Consider the following 24793-nt stretch of genomic DNA (forward strand, 5'->3'; position numbering starts at 1 on the left):
CTCTACCTCTTTACCTCTTTCAGAGGCTGGGAATGAGCAGAGGCTCCCAAACCACCCCGCCTCCACATGCAGACTTGGTTTTACCCTTTAGAGAAGGGATGAGTCTGAGCTGCCTATAATTCACGCTCAGGGGTTTCTGTGAGTACACCTGGGGGCCTCAGAACAGTTAGATCCTCAGCAGGCTTGCTTTGTTGTTGTTGTTGTTATTTTGCCATCGAGTCGGACCCGACTCATAGCGACCCCTCCTTGGGTTTCCGAGGCAGTATCACTGCGGAAGTAGATTGCTCCATCTTCCTTCCAAGGAGTGGCTGGGTTTGAACCACCAGCCTTCTGGTTAGCAGTCAAATGCCTTAGGCACTATACTCCCAGAGGCTTGCTTTAGGGAATGGCAAACAGGAAGTTTAGTCATGTCGCTGCTAGTTATCTTGCATGTTACAGGACTGGTTTTCTCTCTTCCTCTGCTCTCCCTTCCAAATCATCTGCAGTGAGCACCCCTCCCATCCCACTCAACCCCTCCCTCAGTGTCCCCTCACTCGCTTTTTCTTTCTGTTCCTCTTTCTTTTCCCTAGTTGCCTCTCTGCCCTCCACCCATTCCACTCCCCTCTGTGTGTCACTCCTCTTCCCATCTGTCTGTCTCTCTGGGCTTTCCTCCTTCCCCTCGCCCTCTCTTTCTCACTTTCTCCGAGGTGGTGGCAGTCCCCCCACCTCTTCCCGGACAGACTGTTTAATTGAAATGGAGCACTCTAGAGAATGTTAATGGGAAAGGCAGTACTAATTAGTCAGCTCAGGAATAATTAGTTTCCTCCTCTCACTGCCTGGTGTCTAACTGGATAATGAGTCTCTCTCCGTCCAAATGGAGGGCGGGCAAGACAGTGGGGCAGGCCATGCCACGATGCCGGAAGACCGTTCTCCCTGCCTCCTACTTCAGGCTCTGCCGCTGGAGTCCTCGGGTTGCCCAACCCTGCCCTCTCTTGCTGCTTGTCACCAAATCTTGAGGAGGCAGATGCCTGGCCCCTGCCCGAGCCCAAAGGTTTGATGGTGCTGGAGCTGAATATCAAGTGGTTGGAGCCTGACAAACAGTGGCTGCAGCTGCTGCATCCCGGAGAGGGGGTGGGGAGCTATTGAGGGTTCTTGAGGAGACTTGTGGCAGGCACCTAGTCCTGGCACAGCCCCATGGGCAATGGCTGAGCACTTTGTGGAGGAGAGCAAAGAAATCTGCTTCTGTGCTAGATAGTAGACAATGTACCACACAGGCTGCAAAGTGCTTCCACCTTCGATCTTCCCTACAAGGGGAGGCAGGAATGACTACTTCATAAACAAGGACTCTGTGGTTCTGAAAGGACCACTGCCTTGCCAATAACCACAGTGCCAGTACCCAAACCAAGGTCTGTCTGATTCCAAAGGTATGTTCTTTTTCCTCTGTCTGATACTTCTTGAAGGTATTTTACAGTTATCCATTATATAAAAGTGGTTGCAAGGGGAAATTGTGGCCTTATGGGTACTGAGTTTCTTCTATTAAGGGTGATGAAAAAGAATTGGAAACAGATAGTGGTGATGGTTGCAGAACATGATAAACATAATTGAGGTCACTGAAATATACACATGCAAATGGAATAGCACATGCACACACACACATATACACACACAAAAATTGTTGCAATACAATTACATCTTTCTTAGACCTTGGGTTCTAAAGTCAGAGAATGTATCAAAAAGTGGGAATTCCTAGGTAATCAAAATTCCCCTAGAACACCCCTTACATGGGAGGAACATCTTCTCTGTTGGTAGTTGGACTGTGATTCTCTTCCACACCCCAACCCCCAACCCCTCACCCACCCTCACCTCCATGGCCTTGAAAACCAAGATCTTGTTGAAAGTGATGGAAAAATAATAGGATTTTTCTTTGTATGATGCACAGATCGTTGAATTCAGTTGCATTAAATGCCTGCTCAATGCAAATCCATTGCAGTATGAGTATTTGGTTATGAGTGGGCAGAGTTAATGCCCAGGACTGGGTGAATACTGTCACAGGGCACATCACCTTCCTCTCTCTAGCCCACTGACCCTCTCTCCCTCTTCTGTAGGCTATGGACTCAGAGGATGACCCCTTGCTGCAGGATGTGTGGCTAGAGGAGGAGCAGGAGGAGGAGGAAGCGACTGGAGAAGCCCTCAGCGGAGTCCAGAAGCTGGGGCCCCGCCCTGGGGTAGGCGGGCAGTGTTGCTGGCGGCGCTGGACCTGGCCCTCCCGGCCCCCAGTCTCCGGCTTCTGGAGTACCCTGGGCTGGGCCTTCACCAATCCATGCTGTGCGGGGCTGGTCCTCTTCCTGGGCTGCAGCATCCCCATGGCTCTGTCTGCCTTCATGTTTCTTTACTACCCACCGCTGGACATTGACATCTCTTACAATGCCTTCGAGATCCGCAACCATGAGGCCTCGCAGCGTTTTGACGCCCTAGCTCTGGCACTCAAGTCCCAGTTTGGGTCCTGGGGGCGCAACCGGCGTGACTTGGCCGACTTCACCTCTGAGACGCTTCAGCGCCTCATCTCAGAGCAGTTGCAGCAGCTGCACCTTGGAAATCGCTCCCGGGCAGCCACCAGGTCCCCTCACGCTGTCCAAGTCAGTGGCCCAACCTTCTCGTGGGACATCTCCACCGCCCCAAAGCCAGCAGTCACTCGGTACAGGCGTCTTCCGCGCGAGACCCCACCCCTGGTAGAACTGGCAGCCAACCAAAGTGCAGCCCCGCGGAACCCAAGGCCTGACAAGACTGGGAGGTGCCAGCCCAGTGGCCCACCCCCCATGGTGGCCGCAGCCAATCAGAGCCGGGCTCGTCGGGGAGCCTCGCATTGGGACTACTCACGTGCTTATGTGAGCGCCAACACTCAGACGCATGCGCACTGGCGTATTGAGCTCATCTTCTTGGCGCGTGGGGACGCAGAGCGCAACATTTTCACCAGTGAGCGTCTGGTCACAATCCATGAGATTGAGCGCAAGATCATGGACCACCCAGGCTTCCGGGAGTTCTGCTGGAAGCCCCACGAGGTCCTTAAGGACGTGCCGCTGGGCTCCTACTCCTACTGCTCCCCACCCAGCTCGCTCATGACTTACTTTTTTCCCACTGAGAGAGGTGGCAAAATATACTATGATGGCATGGGGCAGGACCTGGCTGACATCCGGGGTGAGATCTGGCTGGGCCTAGGGCCGGATTTGGACAGGGCAGAGTGTGAGGGAGCTGGGACCTAGGGGCTGTGCTGGAAAGGGGTGGGGCCTGAGGGGCTGGAGGTGGAGTTTGTAAGGGCTGGGATCTGAAGGAGGCTGGGAGCGGGGGGTCTTAGATTTAGTATTTGGAGACTTGGAAGAGACTTGGAGGTGGGTTAACACCTGAAGGAGAATGAGGTGGGACTTGGGAGTGAGGCGGAGTCAGGCTGGAGCCAGTGATTAACGTAACCTGTGTGGTCGAGGTTGAGAAGCGCTGGGCTAGCAGGGGATGTGAGATGGAGTTTAAGTGTGCAGTTTGGGCACAGACCTGTTGGAGGAAGGTTGGGAGTTATGCTGTGGCTGGAGTTAGAGAAATTATTGGATGGGGTTTGGGCGTGAGATCGGTTAGGGAGAGGTAAAGGATGTTACAGAGAATGGGGGATGTGGTCAGAGAATGATGAAGGAGAGGCTAGGGTTGAAAGAGGACCAGGGTGGGGTTAGTTTGAAGTAAAGTAGGGGCGGGACTTCAGGAATGGTGGGGCAAGTCAGGGACTGAGGGAAGGGGCTTGAGTGAGTGTTTTAAGGGAGGGCATGGCCCCAGTTCTAGGCAAATGGAGGCAGGTTTGGAATGAGGAGATGGAATTATAGGGACTGTGTAGAGACTGAGCCCTGGAATTAGGTGCAGTTCAAACTGGAATGAAAGTGTAAACTAAGTGGGGCCACCTGAACAGATCTCAGGGTCACTCTTCTTGAGTAACTGCCCCATTTGGGTCAGGGTAGCTCTCAGTAAGAGAGGGTGTATCCCATCTGCTTAGAAAGGGGCTTGAGGCTTCAGGTGGGGTGAGGAAGAAGGCACGGTGACCAGGAGGGAAGGCCAGTGGGTCTGCTGCTGAGCTCCTTGGGCCCCCACCCCTGCAGGCTCCCTAGAGCTGGCCATGACTCACCCTGAGTTCTACTGGTATGTGGATGAGGGCCTCTCTGCAGACAACCTCAAGAGCTCCCTCCTGCGCAGCGAAATCCTGTTTGGAGCACCCCTGCCCAACTACTACTCAGTGGATGACCGCTGGGAAGAGCAGCGGGCCAAGTTTCAGAGCTTCGTGGTCACCTATGTGGCCATGTTGGCCAAGCAGTCTACTAGGTAGGAAGTCCCACAAAACCCAGTCTATGCCTACCATTGGGTGTAAAGGGCTGCATTGGTGTAGGGAGTTGGTTTCCAGGTGCCTCAACTCATGAATCTCAGATCTCCTTCCTTCCTAGAAGTCTTCCCAAATCTGGGGCAGAGCCAGATACATTCTTGAGTGTACATTTAGTTTCATTCCCCATTCACCATGTCCATCTCCAACCCAGTCTCCTCCCCTCCCTACCCTGTAACCCACCCCCAGGCCCCTCATATTTATGCAATCCTGTGTGTCCTGCATTTCCTCAATTTGAATGTTGGTCCTCTGGTGTCCGGTGGTCTATTCTTCTAAGGGATGTATTACCATAGAGTATGTGGGTGCATCATCCTGCGTTGAGTGGTCTGCATGTACATGGAATGAAAGTGTAAACTAAGTGGGGCCACCAATCTATATGCTGAGCAAATAATATATGCCACTCAATCTATATGCTGAGCAAATAATCCGAGAAGCTGGACTATATGAAGAAAAAGGTGGTATCAGGATTGGAGGAAGAATCATTAACAACCTGAGATATGCAGACGATACAACTTTGCTTGCTGAAAGTGAGGATGACTTAAGGCACCTACTGATGAAGGTTGAAGAATACAGTCTGCAGTATGGATTACATCTCAACATAAAGAAAACAAAAATCCTCACAACTGGACCAATGAGCAGCATCACAATAAATGGAGAGAAGATTGAGGTTGTCAAGGAATTCATGTTGCTTGGTTCTACAATCGATGCCAACGGAAGCAGCAGTCAGGACATTAGACGACGTGTAGCATTGGGGAAGTCAACTGCGAAGGAACTGTTTCAAGTGCTGAGGAGCAAGGATGTCTCCTTGAGGACTAAGGTGCGCCTGACACAAGCCATGATATTTCCAATCACCTGGTATGCATGTGAGAGCTGGACAATGAATAAGGAAGACCGAAGAAGAGTTGATGCTTTTGAGTTGTGGTGCTGGCGAAGAATGCTGAAAGTACCGTGGACTGCTAAAAGAACTAACAGATGTGTCCTGGAGGAAGTGCAGCCAGAATGCTCCTTGGAAGCAAGAATGGCCAGACTTCGTCTCGCCTATTTTGGTCATGTTGTAAGAAGGGACCATTCCCTGGAGAAGGATGTCATGCTTGATAGGGTGGAGGGTCAACGAAAGAGGGGGAGGCCTTCAGGGAGATGGATTGATACAGTGGCTGCGATGATGGGCTCGAGTATAGCAGGGATTGTGGGGCTGGCGCGGGATTGGGCAGTGTTTCGTTCTGCTGTGCATGGGGTCGCTATGAGTCGGAAACGACTCGACGGCACTTAACAACAACAACAACAATGTGGGTGCATCATCCTGGGTTGAGTGGTCTGCATGTACATGGAATGAAAGTGTAAACTAAGTGGGGCCACCTGAACAGATCTCAGGGTCACTCTTCTTGAGTAACTGCCCCATTTGGGTCAGGGTAGCTCTCAGTAAGAGAGGGTGTATCCCATCTGCTTAGAAAGGGGCTTGAGGCTTCAGGTGGGGTGAGGAAGAAGGCAGGGTGACCAGGAGGGAAGGCCAATGGGTCTGCTGCTGAGCTCCTTGGGCCCCCACCTATTCGGCTGAGAGCCAGCTCCCAGGGGTGTGTTTTATTCCAGGTGCAGAATGTATTCCAGGGTCATAGTATTGGGGGTCTCACCAGATTTCATCTGACCAAAAAGACCCCTGTTCTTGATCAGTGCTAATGGTTAGTAAACATGACAGCTTTGAGGGGGATAGGAAATGCTAGACCTCTCACTCTGAAGCTCTTGGGGTTTTTTTTTTTTTCTTCCTGGGATGGTGCTAGAGCACTTTCTAGAAAGTATACAAGTCAGCTAACTTCTCTGTGCCTCAGTTTCCCTACATGTGAAGTGAGAATAATGATTCCTGTTACCCTTCTGGAGTATTAGGAGTAGATGAGCTAACAAATGTGAAGGTGTTTGGGGATGGTGGGTACTTTGGTTGTCATCCACGCTTTCGGATGGTATGTCCAGGAATGTAATTGGGCACCCACCCCTCCAGGAAAGGACATCAGACACTGCTGAGCAATAAATCCAATGCCTTCGCAGTCCTTTACCCTGACAGGCTAGTACTAGGCACAGGAGGCATCATTTTGCCTAAAATGCCCTCTGTCCTTCCATTATTCATTCATTAAGTATCTCTAATTCTCACATTAACCTAGTGAGGTAGGTGCTATTACGATTATCTTGGTTTTATATTTGAGGAAACTGAGGCACAGCATGTTTAAGTGAGTTGTCCAGAATTTTGAAGCTCACAGTTGTGGAATGGGATTCAGATCCAGGCTTTCTAATCCAGAGCTCTCACCATTTCTCCGAGCACTACTTCTTTGCCAGACAAACATCTATTCAACCATTAGGATCCAATTTAAGTAATTTTTCCTGAGATTAGATTAAATGGCCAACCCTACCTTTTTTCTCCCCACAGTTCCCTTCTTTCTCCCAAAGGAAGGCAGAAAAAGCATACACAGACTTTAAAATTAGATACATCTGAAGTCAGATCCCAGTTGCTCTACTTAGTAGTGGTGGGAGTTTGGGTAAGCTGTTTTCACCTCTCCGAACTACAATTTCATCATAGCACTTGTCACTCTCATTTTAATTCCTTGTAACTCAAAGTGCAGTTCTTGAATCAGGAGCATCAGCATCACCTGGGGGCTTGTTAGAAATGCAGAATCTCAGGCCCTTTCCCAGATCTGCAGTATCTTCAGGTGATTTGTTTGTGCATTGAAGTTTGAGAAAAGTCTGTTTTAATTGTCTTAAGAGAGTGTGAATTGGAACTTGAATTGTGCATGTCTATAGGCCTAGCACCTAGCACAGTGTCAGGCACCCCTTAATAGGAATTTATCTAAGGAATGAACTAAGTGAGTGAGTGGAAATGCCCTGGGGAAAGATACTTGGCTGGATTGGAAAGCTGGGAGGGCCTGACAGTAGAAGGGTCTGCCTCATATGTCCAGTGGCTCAGACAAGTCCCCTGACCTGAGTAAAAAAGCCTCTTCTACCCTTCCCAGTCCCAAAAGTTTCATAGATGTGGTGACAACTGGGGCTTCTGTAGACTTAGCATTACTACCTTCTTTTGGATTAATAAAATATTTTTTGTTCTGTTACTGGCTACCCTAGAGATGGCAACATGCATCCTTGACTCATTACAGAATACTACAAATCATCACTTTTACTACTTTCCTGATAATAATAAAATCTTAAAACACATTCATTGCATTTCTTCCCCTTCAGCTTTTTGCAGTTTTGTTGCTACATACATCTTAAACCCCTCAAGACATTACATTTCATTTTTTTGGAGCCAGTATTCATTTATATTTACCCATATATTTACCCTTTTTGTAGCTCTTCATTGCCTTCTACAATTTCATGTTTACTCTGGGATCATTTTCCTTATATTTAAAGAACTCTCTTTAGTGTTCTTTTCGTGTGCATTTGTTGGAGATAAATTCTCAGTTTTGTTTATCTGAAAATATTTTTATTTCACTCTCATTTTTGAAGTGTATTTTTCCTAGTGTAGAATCCTAAATTGGTGGTTATTTTCTTACAGTACTCTATAGTATCCATCGTCTTCTGACTTCCATCATCTCTGTGAAGGAGTCCGCTGTTAAACTTTTTGTTGCTCCTTTGAAAGATTCTTTTTTCACTAGCTGCTTTTAAGATTTCTCTTTGTCTTTGGTTTTAACCAGTCTTGCTGTGATGTCTGTGGGTATAGTTTTCTGTGTATTTGTTCTTCTTAGGGTACACAGAGCTTCTTGAATGTGTGGGTTGATAGATTTCATATCTTTTAGGAACCTTTTGGCTATTATCTCTACAAATATTGCTTCTACCTCATCTGTCCCCTTTCCTTTTAGGATTCTAGTTACACATTTGATTTTTTTTTTCCACTAAATTGCATGTGTTGCTAACATTCTTTTCTGAGTTTTTCTTCGTTATTTTTTTTCCTATGCTTTGATTTAGATATTCCAGTTTACTAATTCTGTCTTCTATATTGTCTAACCTGCTTATAAATGTCTATAGAGTTGTTTTTTTTTTTTCACTTCAGTGTTAATGGTTTTCTGTTCAAGAATTTCTATTTAATTCTTTGTTATAGATTCTTAAGCAATGGTGAAATTCTTCATTGTTTTGTTTGTTTTGTCCATCCTCCTTTCTTTTCTAAACATTAATCATAGTTGTTTTAAAGTTCTCATCAGCTGACTTTCAATATGTGCAACCTGTGAATTTGTTTCTGTAATCTTTTCTTTCACTTGGTCATATGATCCCATCTGTTGATATGTCTAATCATTTTTTATTGAATGATAAACCTTGTATATAAAATACATAAGGGTTCAACCCCTGAGACTATGGCCCCTAGCTGCCCTTCATCAGGTCTGGAATTGAATCCATTCCTGTGGCTTCCAGCCAAACAAAAGACAGGCATATGAGCTGAACATTTACATTAGGTAGATACACTCCTTGGAGAGATCAATCATGGGAGAATAGAAGGGCTCTGTATGCACAGGGAGACAGCTCAGGGGGGCAGGAGTGCAGGGGAGGAAAAGATATAGGAAAGAGGTAACTATGGGGAAGAAGTAGGAGAACAGCTGTTGCATTGTGGGAGATTGCAGTCAATGTCATGAGACAAAGTATATGTGAACTGCTGTGTGGAAGATGAATTTGGTCTGTAAATTTTCACCCAAATAACAATAAAATTTTTAAAAAATAGGGGTCCAAATGATGTTATCTTCCTCCAGAGAAGGTTTATCCTTCCTTCACTAGTCAGATAGAGTTGTGACTGATACCATAAACAGTCCATGAGTACACTGAGTTGAAGCTGGTTTGCTGCCTGAAAAGTCTCAGTCTACCTCCAGTTGGTCCTTGCTTCTCCAGGATTTTCAACTGAGAACCTGGTGTATTCTGCAGAGACCCTTTACCCTAAAGATCACAGACTCTAAACCTTGTCTCTCAAAATTGCTGAGAAACTTGACTCTGCTTTTCAGAGGCTTTCTTTATAGGTTTTACCCCATGCAGCTATATGCTCTCTGAGTCTCTAAGTTTCTGCCAAGAGCTTAGCTAATTCGTCTGACTTCCAGCCAAGATTTCCAGACTCCTGTCCATACCCAGAATCAGCAGATGCCTGTAGAGCAAAAGCAGCTATAGAAGGCAGTTTACCTTTCCAAGGTTCTTCCACTTTTAGAGTCTTAGTCCTCTAGTTCTTACTGCCCAGCAATTCTCTGCTGTCTTCAAACACTTGATTTCTGAATTTTATCTGTCTTTGTTAAGGAGTTCTGGTGGCACAGTGCCTAAGGCATTTGACTGCTAAAAAGAAGGTTAGCAGTTCAAACCCACCAGCTGCTCTGCAGAAGGAGATGGAGCAGTCTACTTCCATAAAGATTTGCCACCTTGGAAACCCAGTGGGGCATCGCTGTGAGTCAGAATCAACTTGATGGCAGTGGGTTTAGTTTTTGGTTTTGTTAGTAGTTCTAGGTAGGAACATTGGTTTGCCATGAGCTATTCATTTTACTCAGAAGTAGAAGTTTGGGTCTGTGGTTTTTTTACAGCCAGCAACTATGGTAGTACCTGGCACCTACAGATCAGTCTATAAATGCTGTAACAAATGAGTGACTGAATTATGAAATGAATTATTGGACTTTCAGTTTTCTATACTAATTAAAGTGCAATTAGCCTATTTAATCCAACAAAATAGACAATCCAAAATTTTTTCTACTTTCAAATGTCCTGTTTGTATTTTTTAACAAAGGGAGTCCTGGTGGCACAGTGGTTAAAGCACTGAGCAGCCAAAAGAAAGACCAGTGGTTTAAACCAACCAGCGCTCCATGGAAGAAAGATGTGGCATTCTGCTTCCATAAAGATTTCCAGCAAACTCTATGGAAACTCTACGGGGCAGTTCTTTGTTGGGGTATAACTGCATACGATAAAGCAGACATGCTTAAAAGTTTAGTTTGATTAGCTTTGACATACCTATATACACCTGTGAAAACTTCACCACATTCAACACCTTCAACCCAAAAAGTTCCCTCATGCCCCATGGATAATCACTGTATCTTTTTCCATCCATTTGCTCTTAACCTACTTGTGTCTTTATATTTCAAGTGGGTATCTTGTAGGCAGCTGGGTCTTGCCTTTTTGTATAGTCTGACAGTCTCTGCCTTTCAATGGAGTGTTTAGAGCATTTCCATTTAATTATCAATATTGTTGGGCTTGTTGTTGTTACTGTTATATGCTGTCGAGTCGGCCCTGACTCATAGCAACCCCTCCTTGGGTTTCTAAGGCAGTATCACTATGGAAGTAGATTGCCCAACCTTCCTTCCGAGGAGTGGCTGGTGGGTTTGAACCTCCAGCCTTCTGGTTAGCAGTCAAGTGCTTTAGGCACTACACCACCAGAGCTCCTATGGTTGGGCTTAGGTCTGTCTTTTTATTTGTTTTCAATTTGTGCCATATATTGTTTGTTCCCTTCACCTCTTTTTTCACCTTCTTTGGGACTGAGGGTTATTATTATTTTTTAATTGTTTTTAGGAGCTCTGGTAGCATAGTGCCTAAGGCACTTGACTGCTAACCAGAAGGCTGGCGGTTCAAACCCACCAGCCACTCCTCGGAAGGAAGGTTGGGCAATCCTACTTCCATAGTGATAACTGCCTCGGAAACCCAAGGAGGGGTTGCTATGAGTCGGGGCTGACTTGACGGCAAATAACATAACAATTGTTTTTACCTCCTTCGTTGGCTTTTTAGCTATAACTCTTTGTTTAGTTATTTTAATGATTGCTTTAGAGTTTATAGTATATATCTTTAAATTACTAGTGTCACTTCAAGTGACATTATACCTCTTCATGTATAGTATAAACCAAACCAAATTCACTGCCATCAAGTCAGATCCGACTCACAGCGACCCCTTGGGTTTCCGAGGTGATATCTCTCCAGAATTAGATTGCCCAGTCTTCTTTCTGAGGAGTGGCTGGTGGGTTTGAGCCACCACCCTCTGGCTAGCAGTCAAATGCCTTAGGTACTATGCCACCAGAGCAGACTCTCATTTTTCCCTTCCTGGACTTTATGCTATTGGTGTCATACATTATTTTTTTACATGTTATAAATCTCACACTACACTGTTGTTCATTTTGCTTAAATGGTAAGTGTAGCAGTTCAGTATGTGTGTCAACTTGGCTGGGCCTGGTTGAGTGGCTTGGCAGTTGGATGTAGTATTCCCCATGATGAGACTGGTAAACAACTGCATGGTGGAATCTACTGTGTGCAGCTGAGTAGCTGCCTTAGGGAATGTGGTCTGTTTCCTGTATATAAACAGAAGCCTTGGGGAACGGTCTCTAGCTTATGGCATGCTTGGACCCTGCATGTAGCCGTGTCATTGTTCAGCAGCTTGCCATGCTCTGCCAACCTTGGGACTTACAATGGACTTGAATTAATGGCCTGCCATGTGGTTTGGTAACATTGGGACTGTGCCATTTTATTTGTCAACCTTGGGCTTGTTAGCCTCAGCAGCCAATAGTTGCCTGGGTGAAGATATGCCTCTAGCTTCAGTGGGCCGGGAGCAAGAGGCAGAGCTGAAGCCCAAGGTCCAGGGGCTTTCACACAGCCCCTAGAACCTGGCACTTTGAACTCGGACTTCTAGCCTCCTGAACTGTAAGAGAATAAACTCCTGTTTGTTAAGGCCATCTCATTTGTGGTATATTCTTGTCAGAGCGGCACTAGGTAACCAGAACAGGCAATTATATTTTAAAGAGATTTAAATACTAAGAAAAAGTTTTACATATTTATCCATGTCATTATCATTTCCAGTGCTTTTTGTTCCTTTATGCATATCCATGTTTTCATATGTTACCATTTTCCTTCTGCCTGAAGGACTTCCTTGAACATCTCTTGTGGTATGGTATAACTGGAGATGAATTCTTCCAACTTTTGTAAGTCTGAGAAAGTGTTTATTTCACCTTTGTTTTTGAAAATATTTTTGCTGGGTATAAAATTCTAAGTTGACTGTTTTTTTCTTTCATTACCTTAAAAGATGTTGCTCCACTGTATTCTCATTTGCATTGTTTCTGACAAAAAGTTTTATGTCATCCTTATCTTTCTTACTTTGTACATAATGTGTCTTTTTTTCCCAAGACTGCTTTTAAGATTTTCTCTTGATCACTGGTTTCAAGGAATTTGATTATGAAATGCATTGTTATGCTTTTATTTGTAGTTTTTCTATGTGTGTGTGTGCCTGGAGTTCATTACACAAGCTTCTTGGGTCAATGGATGTATCATTTCCATCAAGCTTGGAAATTTTTCAGCCATTATTTCTTCAAATATTTTTTCTGTGAACCCCTACTTTTTGGGAGTCCAGTAACTAACCCATATACTGAGCTGCAATGATGCCCAGAAACTCTCAAAGCAGTAAGTTTGAGTAATCATAGGATCCTCAGGAATCACTATCCTTTGTTTTTTGATGTCTACTGTCTTGTTTCAAATATTTTCTCATTTTAGGGTTTTTTTTCCCCCCGTGGAAAGTTATCTAGTCCTTGTTACTCCATCTTGGCCAGAAATAGATGTCATTCCTGTTTGTATTTTAAACCTTAGTTTGACCAGCCTGGTTATGATTTGTTGTTGTTGTTTTTGTTCCCATTAGAAATAACTTCTGTTAAGTGCATACTGAACAGCAGTGTAAAACTGAATGTCTGGAAGCCAATTTTAATTGAGACATTAACTGTGGATAATTGAGAATTGGGAGATAACAGAAATGATTCTGATTGAACCAGCCTAGAGCAGTAGTTCTCAGCCTTGATCATACACCCAAGAAATTAAAGGTGAATCACCTAAGAGATGTTAAAAACCTTGATGATTTGGCCCCACTTTAGAAATTCTGATTAAATTGGTCTAATGTATGGGCTGGACATCAAGATTTTTTAAATTCCCTAAGTGATTTTAATGTGAAGAATCACTGGTGAGGTGGATAGCACCTGGCCCTCCTGTGCGTGTTAACAGCCATCTCTAATCGCCTTCCCGTCTCTCCTCTCCCTGTATCCTTCCTTCCCTAGCAAAGTCCAGGTTCTGTATGGGGGAACAGACCTCTTTGATTATGAGGTGCGCAGAACCTTCAATAATGACATGCTCCTGGCCTTCATCAGCAGCAGTTGCATCGCCGCCCTCGTCTACATTCTCACCTCTTGCTCAGGTAGGGTTCTGTCCTCCCACTTTGCTCGTGTCTGGCCTTCTGCCACAAGAATGCCAGACATAGTCTTGACTCCAACACATCAGAATGTTGGGGGAGGGAAGATGGGGCTCAGAAGTATCTTCTAACCCCAGGCAGGTAGATTGGAGTCCAGAGGCAGGTTGGGCCATACCCAGAGACCCCACCCCGAGGACCTCACATAGTTTGGCTTTTTGATCTTTGACTATCTTTTTTCCTGCTGGTGACCTTGTTTTAGGTAATCGAGGATACTGTGGATTATTCTGTAGCCTGTTTCACAATATCAAGTCAACCATCCTTTTATTCCCAGTTCACCACTACCTCCCCATGGACACTAACTGCTTCTTATTGCTGTGTACAGTAGGCATTCTGAATTGCTTAGGTGAACAAGAGATGATAATACCTTCCAAAAGTAGAAAATACATCAATTTATCCATGAAATATGTTTATTGAGTACCACCTATGTGCCGTATATTCAAAGGTGTCATGGATCCAGCACATAATAGACACAGTTCTTACCCCTGTGGAACCTCTAGTCTAACTGGGGTAACAGGCCCGAAATGTATACTGTTTATAGTTATATACTAGCATTTGAGCTAGTTCTACAAAAATGAAGTACCACAGCCAACATGACTTAATCTAGGTGTTCAGAGATGACTTCATCCACCACTTGGGCCTCTTCCTTTGTGCCTTCTTTAGGCATAGAAAACTATGAATTGGCATATTGCCTGTGCTGGGACAGACAGGTAGTGAAGGGTGGCTGGCTTTGTGGGGCAAGGCAGGACCCAGCCAATGTCAAAAACACTAAAAGGGGTTTGTGTTCCACTCGAGCTCTCCCCATTTTATCCCCTTGTGCCTCTTGCCCTACCCAGTGTTCCTGTCCTTCTTTGGGATTGCCAGCATTGGCCTTAGCTGCCTGGTGGCACTCTTCCTGTACCATGTGGTCTTTGGCATCCAGTACTTGGGCATCCTCAACGGGGTGGCTGCTTTCGTGATAGTGGGCATTGGTGAGTTGCTTTTGTTGCCATGGCAATGGGCTTCCCACTTGGGAACCTTGACCCTTCCCCCAAAGACGGCCTTCTCCTTGGAGGGAAATCCTAGTTCCATGGGGGCTCCAAAAAGTCCCCTGTGAGGTCTCAAAGCCTTGGAATGGGGAAGGTTAGAATATGAGCTGTGGGAGGATCCTTGGCATGTGGTGGGTAGAACCCCCTAAGGATGAGAGAAACAGGGAGGTTTGCTGAGTTGAGGTTAGGATTGGTAGAAAAGGTCTAGGAGGGGTGGGAAGGAGGCTGAGATTTAGAAGAAGGGGCCTAGTTCTGGGGATAGGGTCAAGGAGCATATAGATTCCTGGGAGTGGGAGCAGAGTGGGATGGGTCTTTCTAAAGTCCACACCAAGAAGCAGGACTCTTCCTGGTGCCTGACCTCCCAGGGTGCTGCTCAAGGTTGGTCTAGGCCCAGGTCAGCCCTGTTGTGGAGACAGCAGCACAATCCTGAACCTGCCCTGCTGGCTTGGGACTCCGTCCTATAGGTGTGGACGACGTCTTTGTGTTCATCAACACCTACCGCCAGGCCACCCACCTGGAAGACCCACAGCTGCGGATGATCCACACCATTCAGACGGCTGGCAAGGCCACCTTTTTCACCTCCTTGACCACGGCCGCTGCCTATGCAGCTAACGTCTTCTCCCAGGTGGGAGACCCACCCCACATCCTGTCCTGGCCACCCCTAGCCATACATACCTAGGCACTGCTTCCTGCTCTGCCCACCTTGCCTCTTCTTTTGTGCTAAGCAGCCTTTGCTTCAGGGCATTGCTGTGTCCCTAGAATCTGTTTTTGTTAGTAATTACACTTTAGCAGAACTTCAGTAGAAAATATAATAACACAAATACCATTTATTATTGAAGCTCATTAGGGGAGGCCTGGTGGCACAGTGGTTAAAGAGCTCAGCTGCTAATAAAAAGGTCAGCAGTTTGAACCCATCAACCTCTCCAAAGGAGAAAGATGTCACAATCTGCTTCCATAAAGATTTACAGCCTTGGAAACCCTGTGGCAGCAGTTGTACTTTGTCCCATATAGGGTCACTGAGTCAGAATTGATTCAACAACAGTGAGTTTGGTTTTTCTGTTTTTATTAATGCTCATTAACAGTAAAACAACTTCCACCCTGAAGGTTGTTTGAGTTTCCAAAGCTTTTTCACATTTGATCATCACAACATACCTATGACAAAGGTACAAATACCATTCCTATTTCCTAACATAGAAGCTGAGGACCAGAGAGCTAAAGTGATTTCTTCAAGGTCACACAGCTGGTGAGTGGTTTGCCTGACCAAGTCTCCTGCAGAGGCAAACCACACACACACACGCACACACACACGCACATGCACACGGCTGGCAGGGATTGGGGGGTGGACTTAGAGATCGCCCTTGGACATTCATTACCCTCAATTAGCCTCTGCTCTCTTGATCCCTGGTCCAGAGCACTTTCCACCTCCCACCTCATGTTAAATCATTGTCTTCCACCTGCCCCTCTTCTTGGCCCCACTGCTCTCACAGCCTCTGAGTTGGGCTCAGAAGAAGGCATTGGATTTGGACTGGGTCCTTGGTGCTGACAGAACCTGAAAGGTGGTGAGTCTGCCGAAGTCTTTAGTTTTATGACTTGGCCAGAGTATTCCATACTGTGCCTCACAAATAGAAAACACTAGATGCTTTGGGATTCTCCAGGGCTTCCTGGAGAACCATAGCCAGATGGCCTAGAAGGGGCACAGGATATGAAAGCACTTACCAGCTAAGTGACTTTGGGCAAGGTCTGTAACCTCTCTGAGCTTCATTTTCCTCGTACGTGGATTTATCAGGGACTGAAGTAGATGACGACTGTGAATGTATGTCAGAGCAGTGAAGGATATTTGTTGGTCATCGTTTTCTAATGACTGGTACATCCTTGTGTAGCTTCCTCTGACACCTTGGAGTCCCTGCTTCTGTCCCATGGCAGCCTTCCCCTTCACCCACACACAGCCTGGTCTAAGGGGCTGTTTCTCTCTCTATCAAGCACTTATCTTTTGCCAGATACAGTTCCAGGCACTGGGCTGCAGCACAGACAAAGGCCTCCACTCTAACTAGAGCTGGAGACCATTCCTCCTCTGCTTTGCTGTCTGGCACCAGCCCTTGGCCTCTGGTATCCTACCTAGACCAGTGGCTGGCATCCCGGGCCTCTTCATCCTACCTCATCTGGCCTGACCTGCCCCCATCCTCCTCCACCTCTTCGTCCCAGATCCCGGCCGTCCATGACTTTGGCCTGTTCATGTCTCTCATCGTGTCCTGCTGCTGGCTGGCTGTGCTCTTCACCATGCCTGCCGCCCTGGGTCTCTGGAGCCTTTACATGGCGCCACTGGAGAGCTCCTGTCAGACCAGGTGAGCTGGGCAAGTCGGGGGGAGGGCTGGCCTCTCCGAAAATGTCAGTAACAGGGCCTCAGGGGCCACTCAGCATGCTGCCCTCTCTTCCAGAAACACTTGTGATTCTTTGTTGAGCACCTACTGTATGCCTAGTCCTATAGTAGGCACTATTAGGGACAAGGGAAGGAGAAGATAATCCAGTCCAGTAATTACTATTTGAGATCACCTAGGTGCCAGGCTACCACCCAGTTTATCATACTGTTACGGCTTTTGTGTTGCTATGATGCTGGAAACTATGCCACCAGTATTCCAAATGCCAGCATAGTAGCCTATGGTGGACAGGTTTTAGTGGACCTTCCAGACAGGCTGACAAGGAAGAAATACTTGGTGGTCTGCTTCCAACAGCATTGTCTAATAGTGCTGGAAGATGAGGCCCCTCGTTGGAAGGCATTCAAAATACACAGTGGCTGCAGCAGGAGACTCATGCATACCCATGGTCATGAAGATGGAACGGACTGGGCAACATCTCAGATTTTTGTAATTTCATTCTGTCGTACATAGAGGCACCATGAGTTGGAATCGACTCAAGGGCAACTAAGAACAAATATGTACCAGGAAGTGGGCAAAGCTCTTTTGTACAAGATCTAAGTGGCACCCTCCCCTGAAGAACCCTGGGAGCTTGGCCTTTTTATTACATCCATTTTATAGATGGGAGCTCTGGTAGCGTAGTGCCTAAGGCACTTGACTGCTAACCAGAAGGCTGGCGGTTCAAACCCACCAGCCACTCCTTGGAAGGAAGATGGGGCAATCTACTTCTGTAGTGATACTGCCTCGGAAACCCAAGGAGGGGTTGCTATGAGTCGGGTCCTACTCAACGGCACATAACAACAACATTTTATAGATGAGGAGACAAGGGCTCCGAGCACTTAGGCAGCTTTCTCAAGATCACCCCTTTAGTAGGCAGCAGTGCCAGATTGAAGCCCAAGATCATCTGCCTCTGCGTCCTGGGCTGTTAACTACACATTTGACGTCCTTTGCTCTCGTCTTGGTGGAGACACAATCTTTAGACATAGCTAAACTGTGCTGTGCTCAGTTGAATGGTTCAGTCCAGAATTGCTGCTGGAGGTTGAGGGGTCATATGGGCCAAGTGATCAGGGAAGGTGGCATGGAGGGAGGGGTTGTCAAATGGAAGTTGAACTTGGTGGTTACCCGGGATTGGAAGTTCTGAGGGACAATGGTAGGTTCTCTTGGCTCAGGACAGGGCACACAGAGGCAGGAATGTCAGTGGTGTGTAGGGCTCCATGACTATGTCCACCTGACTATGGGGAGCTCAAGAGGGGCAGGAGGGAGGCAGGAGCTGGTGAGGAGCTCAGACTTGGGGCCCAGGACTGATTATGCAGCTTTCCCTACTCACACCCTCTCCTCAATGTGTGATGGTGTCCCCATGTATGATGGTGCACATTGGGCACTGCACAAAGACGTGTCAAGGCCTTGCCATCTGCACCATGGATGTTCAGATTTGTACATTTACTATGGCAGTTTTGTGCCATAGAAGTTAAGTGTCCTGGAGAAGGGGCTCCATTTTCTAATCTCTACAAAAATGCCTAATATCTTCTACCTGATCCCTAGCCCTTTATCTGGAGCTATGGATGCAGTGGTCTGTGGAGTCAGTCAGATGTGCACTGCAGTCTCAGCTCTGGGAACTTGGGCAGGTTACTTCTCTGGGTTTCAGTTTCTTTTTCTGTAAAATGGGTGTAATCCCAGTTGGATTCTTGGGAGGATTAAGTGGAATAATCTCTAGTGTTCGTGGCACATTGCCTGTACATGACACCCTGTGAGTGTTAGTGTGTATGTGATCTTTATCCCAGTCCCTAGGGCAAGCCTCCTCCCTCCCCACTGTCACTCCAGCCAGGGCCTCTGCTGGCCCTGCTTTCCCCGCTCTGGCTCCCCAGAGAATTCCCTGGGCCACATGACAGCAGAGGAATGACTTCCCTGCTTTGGTCACCTCCTCACTGAGTAGCTGTGTGTAGTCATTCCCTCTCCCTGGGTAATGGCTGCTGCCACCATTTGTCTCCCCAGAAGAAGAGTGGCACCAGAGGCCCCTGGGTGGATGGTTCTGGAAGGAAGTCAGGTGGCAAGCTCCCAGGAGTCTGAGATAACTCTCCTCTGTGAGATAGGGGTGGCGCCAAGCCTGTGGGCAACAGTGTGATATTGGGCACCTGGCCACACCCTCCCTGGATGCCTGCGACCCTCTGGACTCACCCCTTCCCCACTCTCTCCTCAGCTGCCACCAGAACTGTGGCCGCCGGAGCTCCCTACACTTTCCCAGGGATGTATTTGCTACTCCTGAGCCAGCTGGGGGCAGCCCTGCCCAGGGCCCCATCCCCTACCTAGATGATGACATCCCCTTGTTAAATGTGGAGGAGGAGCCACCAGGTAAGAGCTTGGGCTGCCCTGGAAAAGGGGTGGGGTGGGGCTTTGACTTAGGTCTGGGCAATCCTGTGATAGGCCCCTGTTCTGCCCTGGTAGTGTCACTGGAGCTGGGAGATGTGTCCCTCGTGTCTGTGCCCCCTGAGGGCCTGCAGCCAGCCCCTGACAGGGGCAGCCGGGGTCAGCTCATTGCCCAGCTACAGGAGCTGCTGCATCACTGGGTCCTATGGTCAGCTGTCAAGAGCCGCTGGGTGATCGTGGGTAAGTAGGCACCTCACTCCTCCCTCTCCTGTGTCCTGCAACCTCACCCAAAGCCCTTCCCTACTCCCTTGGGACACCCCCCCACACGCCTACCCCCAATAAAAGGAACAGCTCTTTCCCAGGGCTTCTGGGGCCCCAGCTGTGAAAATGCTGCAGGGCCCCAGTCCACCTACTGCATGCCCTTTCCTTACAGGCCTCTTTGTCTCCATCCTCATTCTGTCCCTGGTGTTCGCCAGCCGGCTCCGCCCTGCCAGCCGGGCCCCACTCCTCTTCCGACCTGACACCAACATCCAGGTGTTGCTGGACCTCAAGTACAACCTGAGTGCGGAGGGCATCTCCTGTATCACCTGTTCAGGTGAGGGTTTCCAGCCTGGTGCCCCCTGTGGGTCCCTGCACCCTTTGGAGTCCCAGTGTTGAGGACCATTAACCTAGGCAATGCAAGACCTGGGCTTACCATTGCTGGATGACTTCAGCAGGTCACTTAACAGTGAGTCTCAGCACTTCCACATTTCATTAAACAGATGCTTATTGAGGTAGGTGGCACAGTTTGCACTCGACTACTAATCCAAAGGCTGGTGGTTCGAACCCACCCAACAGTGTTGCAGAAGAAAGCCCTGGTGATGTGCTTCCATTAAGATTACAGCCAAGAAAACCCTGTGGAGCAGTCCTTCTCTGTGACACGTGGGGTTCCTATGAGTCAGAATTGATCAGACAGCAGTGAGTTTAGTTTTTAGGTTTACTATGTGCTGGCTGTGGGAAGACTGCAGTGGACAGGAGAGGCAGGCATCCTGAGTCAGAGGTTGCATCCCAGCGTAGGGACCTACCAATGTAGTAGAACAAGGAGCCTTGGTAGCACAACATCATGGAAGGTTCCCTGGAGGAGGTAACATCTAAGTCGAGACTTGACGAATGGGTAAGAGCTAGGCCCGGAGTGGGGAGAAAGGAAGTGGCCTTGGCAAAGGGGAGCACCAGGGCTGATTTTGAGAGAGGTCATTGCAGAAGATGAAGCTTCCAGGGGGGCTGGGCCAGAGCCTGGGGGGCCAAGGTCATTGGAAGCCAGTGGAGGATCTAAGCTGAGAAGAGCCATGATGGGGTCCCCTAGCTGCTGTGTGGTGGTGGAAACTGGTGGGGGACCAGGTAGGAGGCTGGTGCAGACATCTAGGAGAGAGGCAGTGGTGGGGGCTGGGGCAGGGTGCTGATGGAGGTGGAGTCAAGAAGTTTTCAGAGGTGAGATCCATAGGACTTAGTGACAGGAGTAGGTGGTGGGGATGAGCAAGAGGGTGAGTGAAAGAAGCCCCCTTGCCTTAGAGGTAGTCTGGTCCAAACCAAAGACCAAACTCACTGCCATCCAGTCGAACCCAACTCATAGCAACCCCTCCTTGGGTTTCCGAGGCAGTATCACTATGGAAGTAAGTTGCCCAACTTTCCTTCCTAGGAGTAGCTGGTGGATTGACCCGCCAGCCTTACTTGTTAGCAGTCAGATGCCTTAGGCACTATGCTACCAGAGCTCCTAGCCTGGTCCAGGCCTTCCTTTTACCATGGGGAGCCTGAGATCCCATTAGGAGGCAGGGAAGTTTACCCAAGTTCACATAGCTTTCCCCGGGCATTTAGAAACCAGATGAGAAGATACTTGGGTGAGTGCTTGCAACTCTGGAGAGAAGCTCCGTTGACTGCTGTAATTACCTTCATTTAATTAGGGCAGTGTTCAGATTAACCTGGTCTTCCCCTTGGTAATGACATTAGCCAAATGCATGATAATCAGCTACAACTGAGAGAGATGCCTGAAGAACCCCTCCTAAATTGGAGCCAGCCCTGGCCACATCCCCAGCTCTTCTCCCTGACTGCCTGGTGGACAAATTACATTGTTTCACTGTTGAAAGAAGCTGTATCACTTCGTTTCACAGACGGACAAACACTGAGATGCTCCCGAAGTACCTGGGCCACATCTGGAGAAGAGCCAGACCTCTAGCCAGACTCCCACCCCCAAATCCTAAAGCCATCTAAAAGGCCCCTCTTCAAATTATAGGCAGAAGGAGGGCCTGACAATCTATTCTTGTAAGATTACAGCCTTTGAAAACCTCATGGACGTGAACACTTGGGGTCACCATGAGTCCAAATAGATTCGATGGCTATGGACCACGGCAGAAGGAGCTTTGGCTTTAGGAGCAGACCAGATCAGATTCCAGTGGGGACTCTGCTTCTCTTTCCAGGCTGTGTGATCTTGCACAGGTCACTTGACCTCTCTGAACCTCTGTTTTCTCCTCTTTTAGAATGGGGTTAATAGGTTGGCAGACAGTGGTCCAATAACTTTATGTGTGTTGTTGTTGTTGTTGTTTGCCGTCGAGTCGGCCCCGACTCATTGATCTGAATTCCCAGATGTATAATGGGACTGACAAGAGGCAAGGTTTTAGTCACTGCTTGGCCACAGCCAGCTACCCAGAGATACCGAGTAGTTGAACCTATGAGCTCGGGATCATAGTCCCAGAGGACATCAAGCTCAATTGGCATAACATACTACACAAATCATTGTTCCACCTTCTACTGTGGCTAGTAGTGACTGAGATCTTAAAAGCTTGCAAGCTGCCATCTAGATGGCAACGATGGGTCTCTCCTTGTCCAGGGCCAAGAAGAATGAAGAAAACCCAAAATTCATGGAAACAGTCCTAGCGACTGGTACACCATCCAATCTGCAGCCTATACGACTATGAGACCAGAAGAAATAGACGGTGTCGGCTACTATTGTCAGCCACTTGGAAGAGAATCTTTGTAGGAGATTCTGGATAGACGGGGAACAATGTGGAGCAAAACTCAAAATCATTTGGGGGAAAAAAAAAGCGGGGAACAGGTTTACTGGCCCGATGGAGCATGGTGGAACCACTGAGACTATGACCCCTATCGCTGCCCTTCAGGTTTGGAATTGAATGCACACCTGTGGCTTCCAGCCAAGCAGTAGACAGGCATACTAGTTGAGCATTTACCTGAGGTAGATACACTCCTTGGAGAAAACAAGCAAGAGAAAAAGAAGGGCTGCTCAGGCACAGGGAGACAGCTCAGGGGGTAGGAGTACATGGAGGGATGGTTACAGGGTAGCGGTACCTATCAGGAGGAAGTGAGAGAGGAGATGTTGCATTGTGCTAAATTGTGGTCAATGTCATGAGACAAAGTGTATGTGATCTGTATGGAAAGTGTATTTGCTCTGTAAATTTTCACCCAAATCACAATAAAAATAAAAATAAAATGGGGTTAATAATTGCAACTTCCTGGGATTATTGTGTGGATTAAAAACTTTGAGCTATAAAATTTCTGTCATTGAAAACAAACCAGCAACTAATCCACAATGTTTGTGGCAAAACAGGGCTGTCCATCATTCTTGCTCACTGATAATGATCCCTTTCAAATTGCTTCCATTCACTGAGGATTTGTCATGTGCCAGACATATTGCTAAGGGCATGAGATGCAACATCTCATTAAGTCCTTCAGCTGCCCCCTGGAAGGTGCCCATTTGACAGAGGAGGAGGGTAAGGCATAGGGAGGGTGAGTAGGGAAGGCTTTAGAGTGTCTTTCTCTAGGCTGGGTCAGATGGTGCCTTTCTTTCCGCTTAAGATGCCATGAAGTCAGTATTTGATGCTTTTTCAGTTCTATCTAGTTTCTTGACCCCCCGGCTCCCAGGCTGAGGGCCCTGGGGGCATGGTTCTGGGGCTTGCATAGATAGATCCCAGCCTCTGCCCTTCCTTCTACCTGGTTCAGGGCCAGCCTGGCCCAGCCACGGAAGCCCTGCCGTCCCTGACATGGCATGGGGGTGGGGGGCAGGTCTGTTCCAGGAGAAGCCCCACAGCCTGCAGAACAACATCCGGACATCCCTGGAGAAGAGGAAGCATGGCTCAGGGATTTCCTGGGCCAGTCAGCCTGAAGCCACCCAACAGGGTCAGTAGGGACTGTGGGCTGGTGGGTCTGGGGATCTAGAAAGCCTCCTTGGTGCTGTGGGTGGGGCTTGGTAAGGAAGTGGATTCACCCAGAGAACCACAGCCTGTTACTGGCCCTGTGAAGGGGAACTGAGGGAATGAACTCGGGCTCCACCTCTCCATCCCTGGAGCTCTCCTGGGCCAGAACAGTAGGGTCGCGTCCTGCCTTCTGTCCCCCACCTAGCCCATGGTGCTCTTTGAACCTACCCTTTGGGCAAACCCATCCTCAATGTCCTGTGGAGGTAAGAGGAGGGAGCATCCTGAGCCCTGGAGGCTGACTTGTCCCTGATGAGGTCTTCATCGGGGGTAGGTGCTAGGATAGTTTACTGTGTAAATTAGCTCCCTCTCCCCCCTGCAGCATGAGGCAGTTATGTATGTACCATGGCTATCACCACCTCTGTCCCCATCATTGTCCTTAGCACCAGCCACACCATTCACACTGTTGTCCCCATCACTGACATTTCTGATGTGACCCTGGCCCCGCATTGGGCACCTTCGCAACTTCTACCACCATTATCAATCACACTATCACTGCCACCACCCCCACCATCATCATCATATGCCTGGTCTAGTAGCGAAGGTTGAAGCCAACATTGGGAGATGGAGCCAAGGTCAGGCCTCAGCTCCTCAGTGGACAGCCTGAGAGTGTATTACTCCAGGGTCGGGGGTGCAATTGAGGTGGCAGTCCATCCCTCCTCCATCCCTCCTTTGTTCCCTAGAGTCCCTGGGCACTGTATACGTCTCCAAGGTGAAGAATAAAGGCCACCCGACTGTCTACAGGTTCTCCCTCAACGCCAGCCTGCCTGCCCCCTGGCAGACCGTGTCCTCTGGGGATGGGGAGGTGCCCTCCTTCCAGGTATGCCAAAGCTGTCATGAGGTGAACTGCCACTGCTGGGGAGGGGGGATCTCAAGGCCACACCATGGGCCCTGGGCCATGTGGGGAGGGAGAGCACAGTGTGTGCAGATGGAGCTGCTCCAGGCAGATGAGACCCTCCCCACCCCTGTTGGACAGGTCTGTGGCAGCATGGGCTCCTGAGTCAGCCAGCCCTGGGTTCAAGTCCTAGCACTGCCATTTATAAATGGTCTATCTTTAGGCAGATTCTCTGAGCCTCATTTTCTTCATCTGTAAAATAGGCATATGACAACTATAATCCAGGGCTGTTGGGCAGTAACATGAGGTAAGGCTTGTACAGTAGTATATAACA

At 48.0% G+C, this 24793-nt stretch overlaps 1 protein-coding gene across 1 annotated transcript in view; it reads left to right on the top strand.

The window, feature by feature from the left end:
• Positions 1 to 2087: 2087 nt before the first annotated feature.
• DISP3 (dispatched RND transporter family member 3) overlaps positions 2088 to 24793 on the top strand; it is a 37760-nt gene continuing 15054 nt past the window's right edge. The window contains exons 1-11 of the mRNA XM_007942628.1: positions 2088 to 3174; positions 4113 to 4332; positions 13396 to 13532; positions 14420 to 14554; positions 15076 to 15236; positions 16814 to 16953; positions 19220 to 19371; positions 19465 to 19626; positions 19820 to 19981; positions 23437 to 23550; positions 24308 to 24444. Of these exons, the coding sequence (XP_007940819.1) occupies positions 2088 to 3174; positions 4113 to 4332; positions 13396 to 13532; positions 14420 to 14554; positions 15076 to 15236; positions 16814 to 16953; positions 19220 to 19371; positions 19465 to 19626; positions 19820 to 19981; positions 23437 to 23550; positions 24308 to 24444 (2607 nt within the window). The remainder of the gene's footprint in view (positions 3175 to 4112; positions 4333 to 13395; positions 13533 to 14419; positions 14555 to 15075; positions 15237 to 16813; positions 16954 to 19219; positions 19372 to 19464; positions 19627 to 19819; positions 19982 to 23436; positions 23551 to 24307; positions 24445 to 24793) is intronic.

This window comes from Orycteropus afer, unplaced genomic scaffold, assembly GCF_000298275.1.
Source record: "Orycteropus afer afer isolate SDZICR_OR568_19922 unplaced genomic scaffold, OryAfe1.0 scaffold00094, whole genome shotgun sequence".
NCBI classification, from domain to species: Eukaryota; Metazoa; Chordata; class Mammalia; order Tubulidentata; family Orycteropodidae; genus Orycteropus; species Orycteropus afer.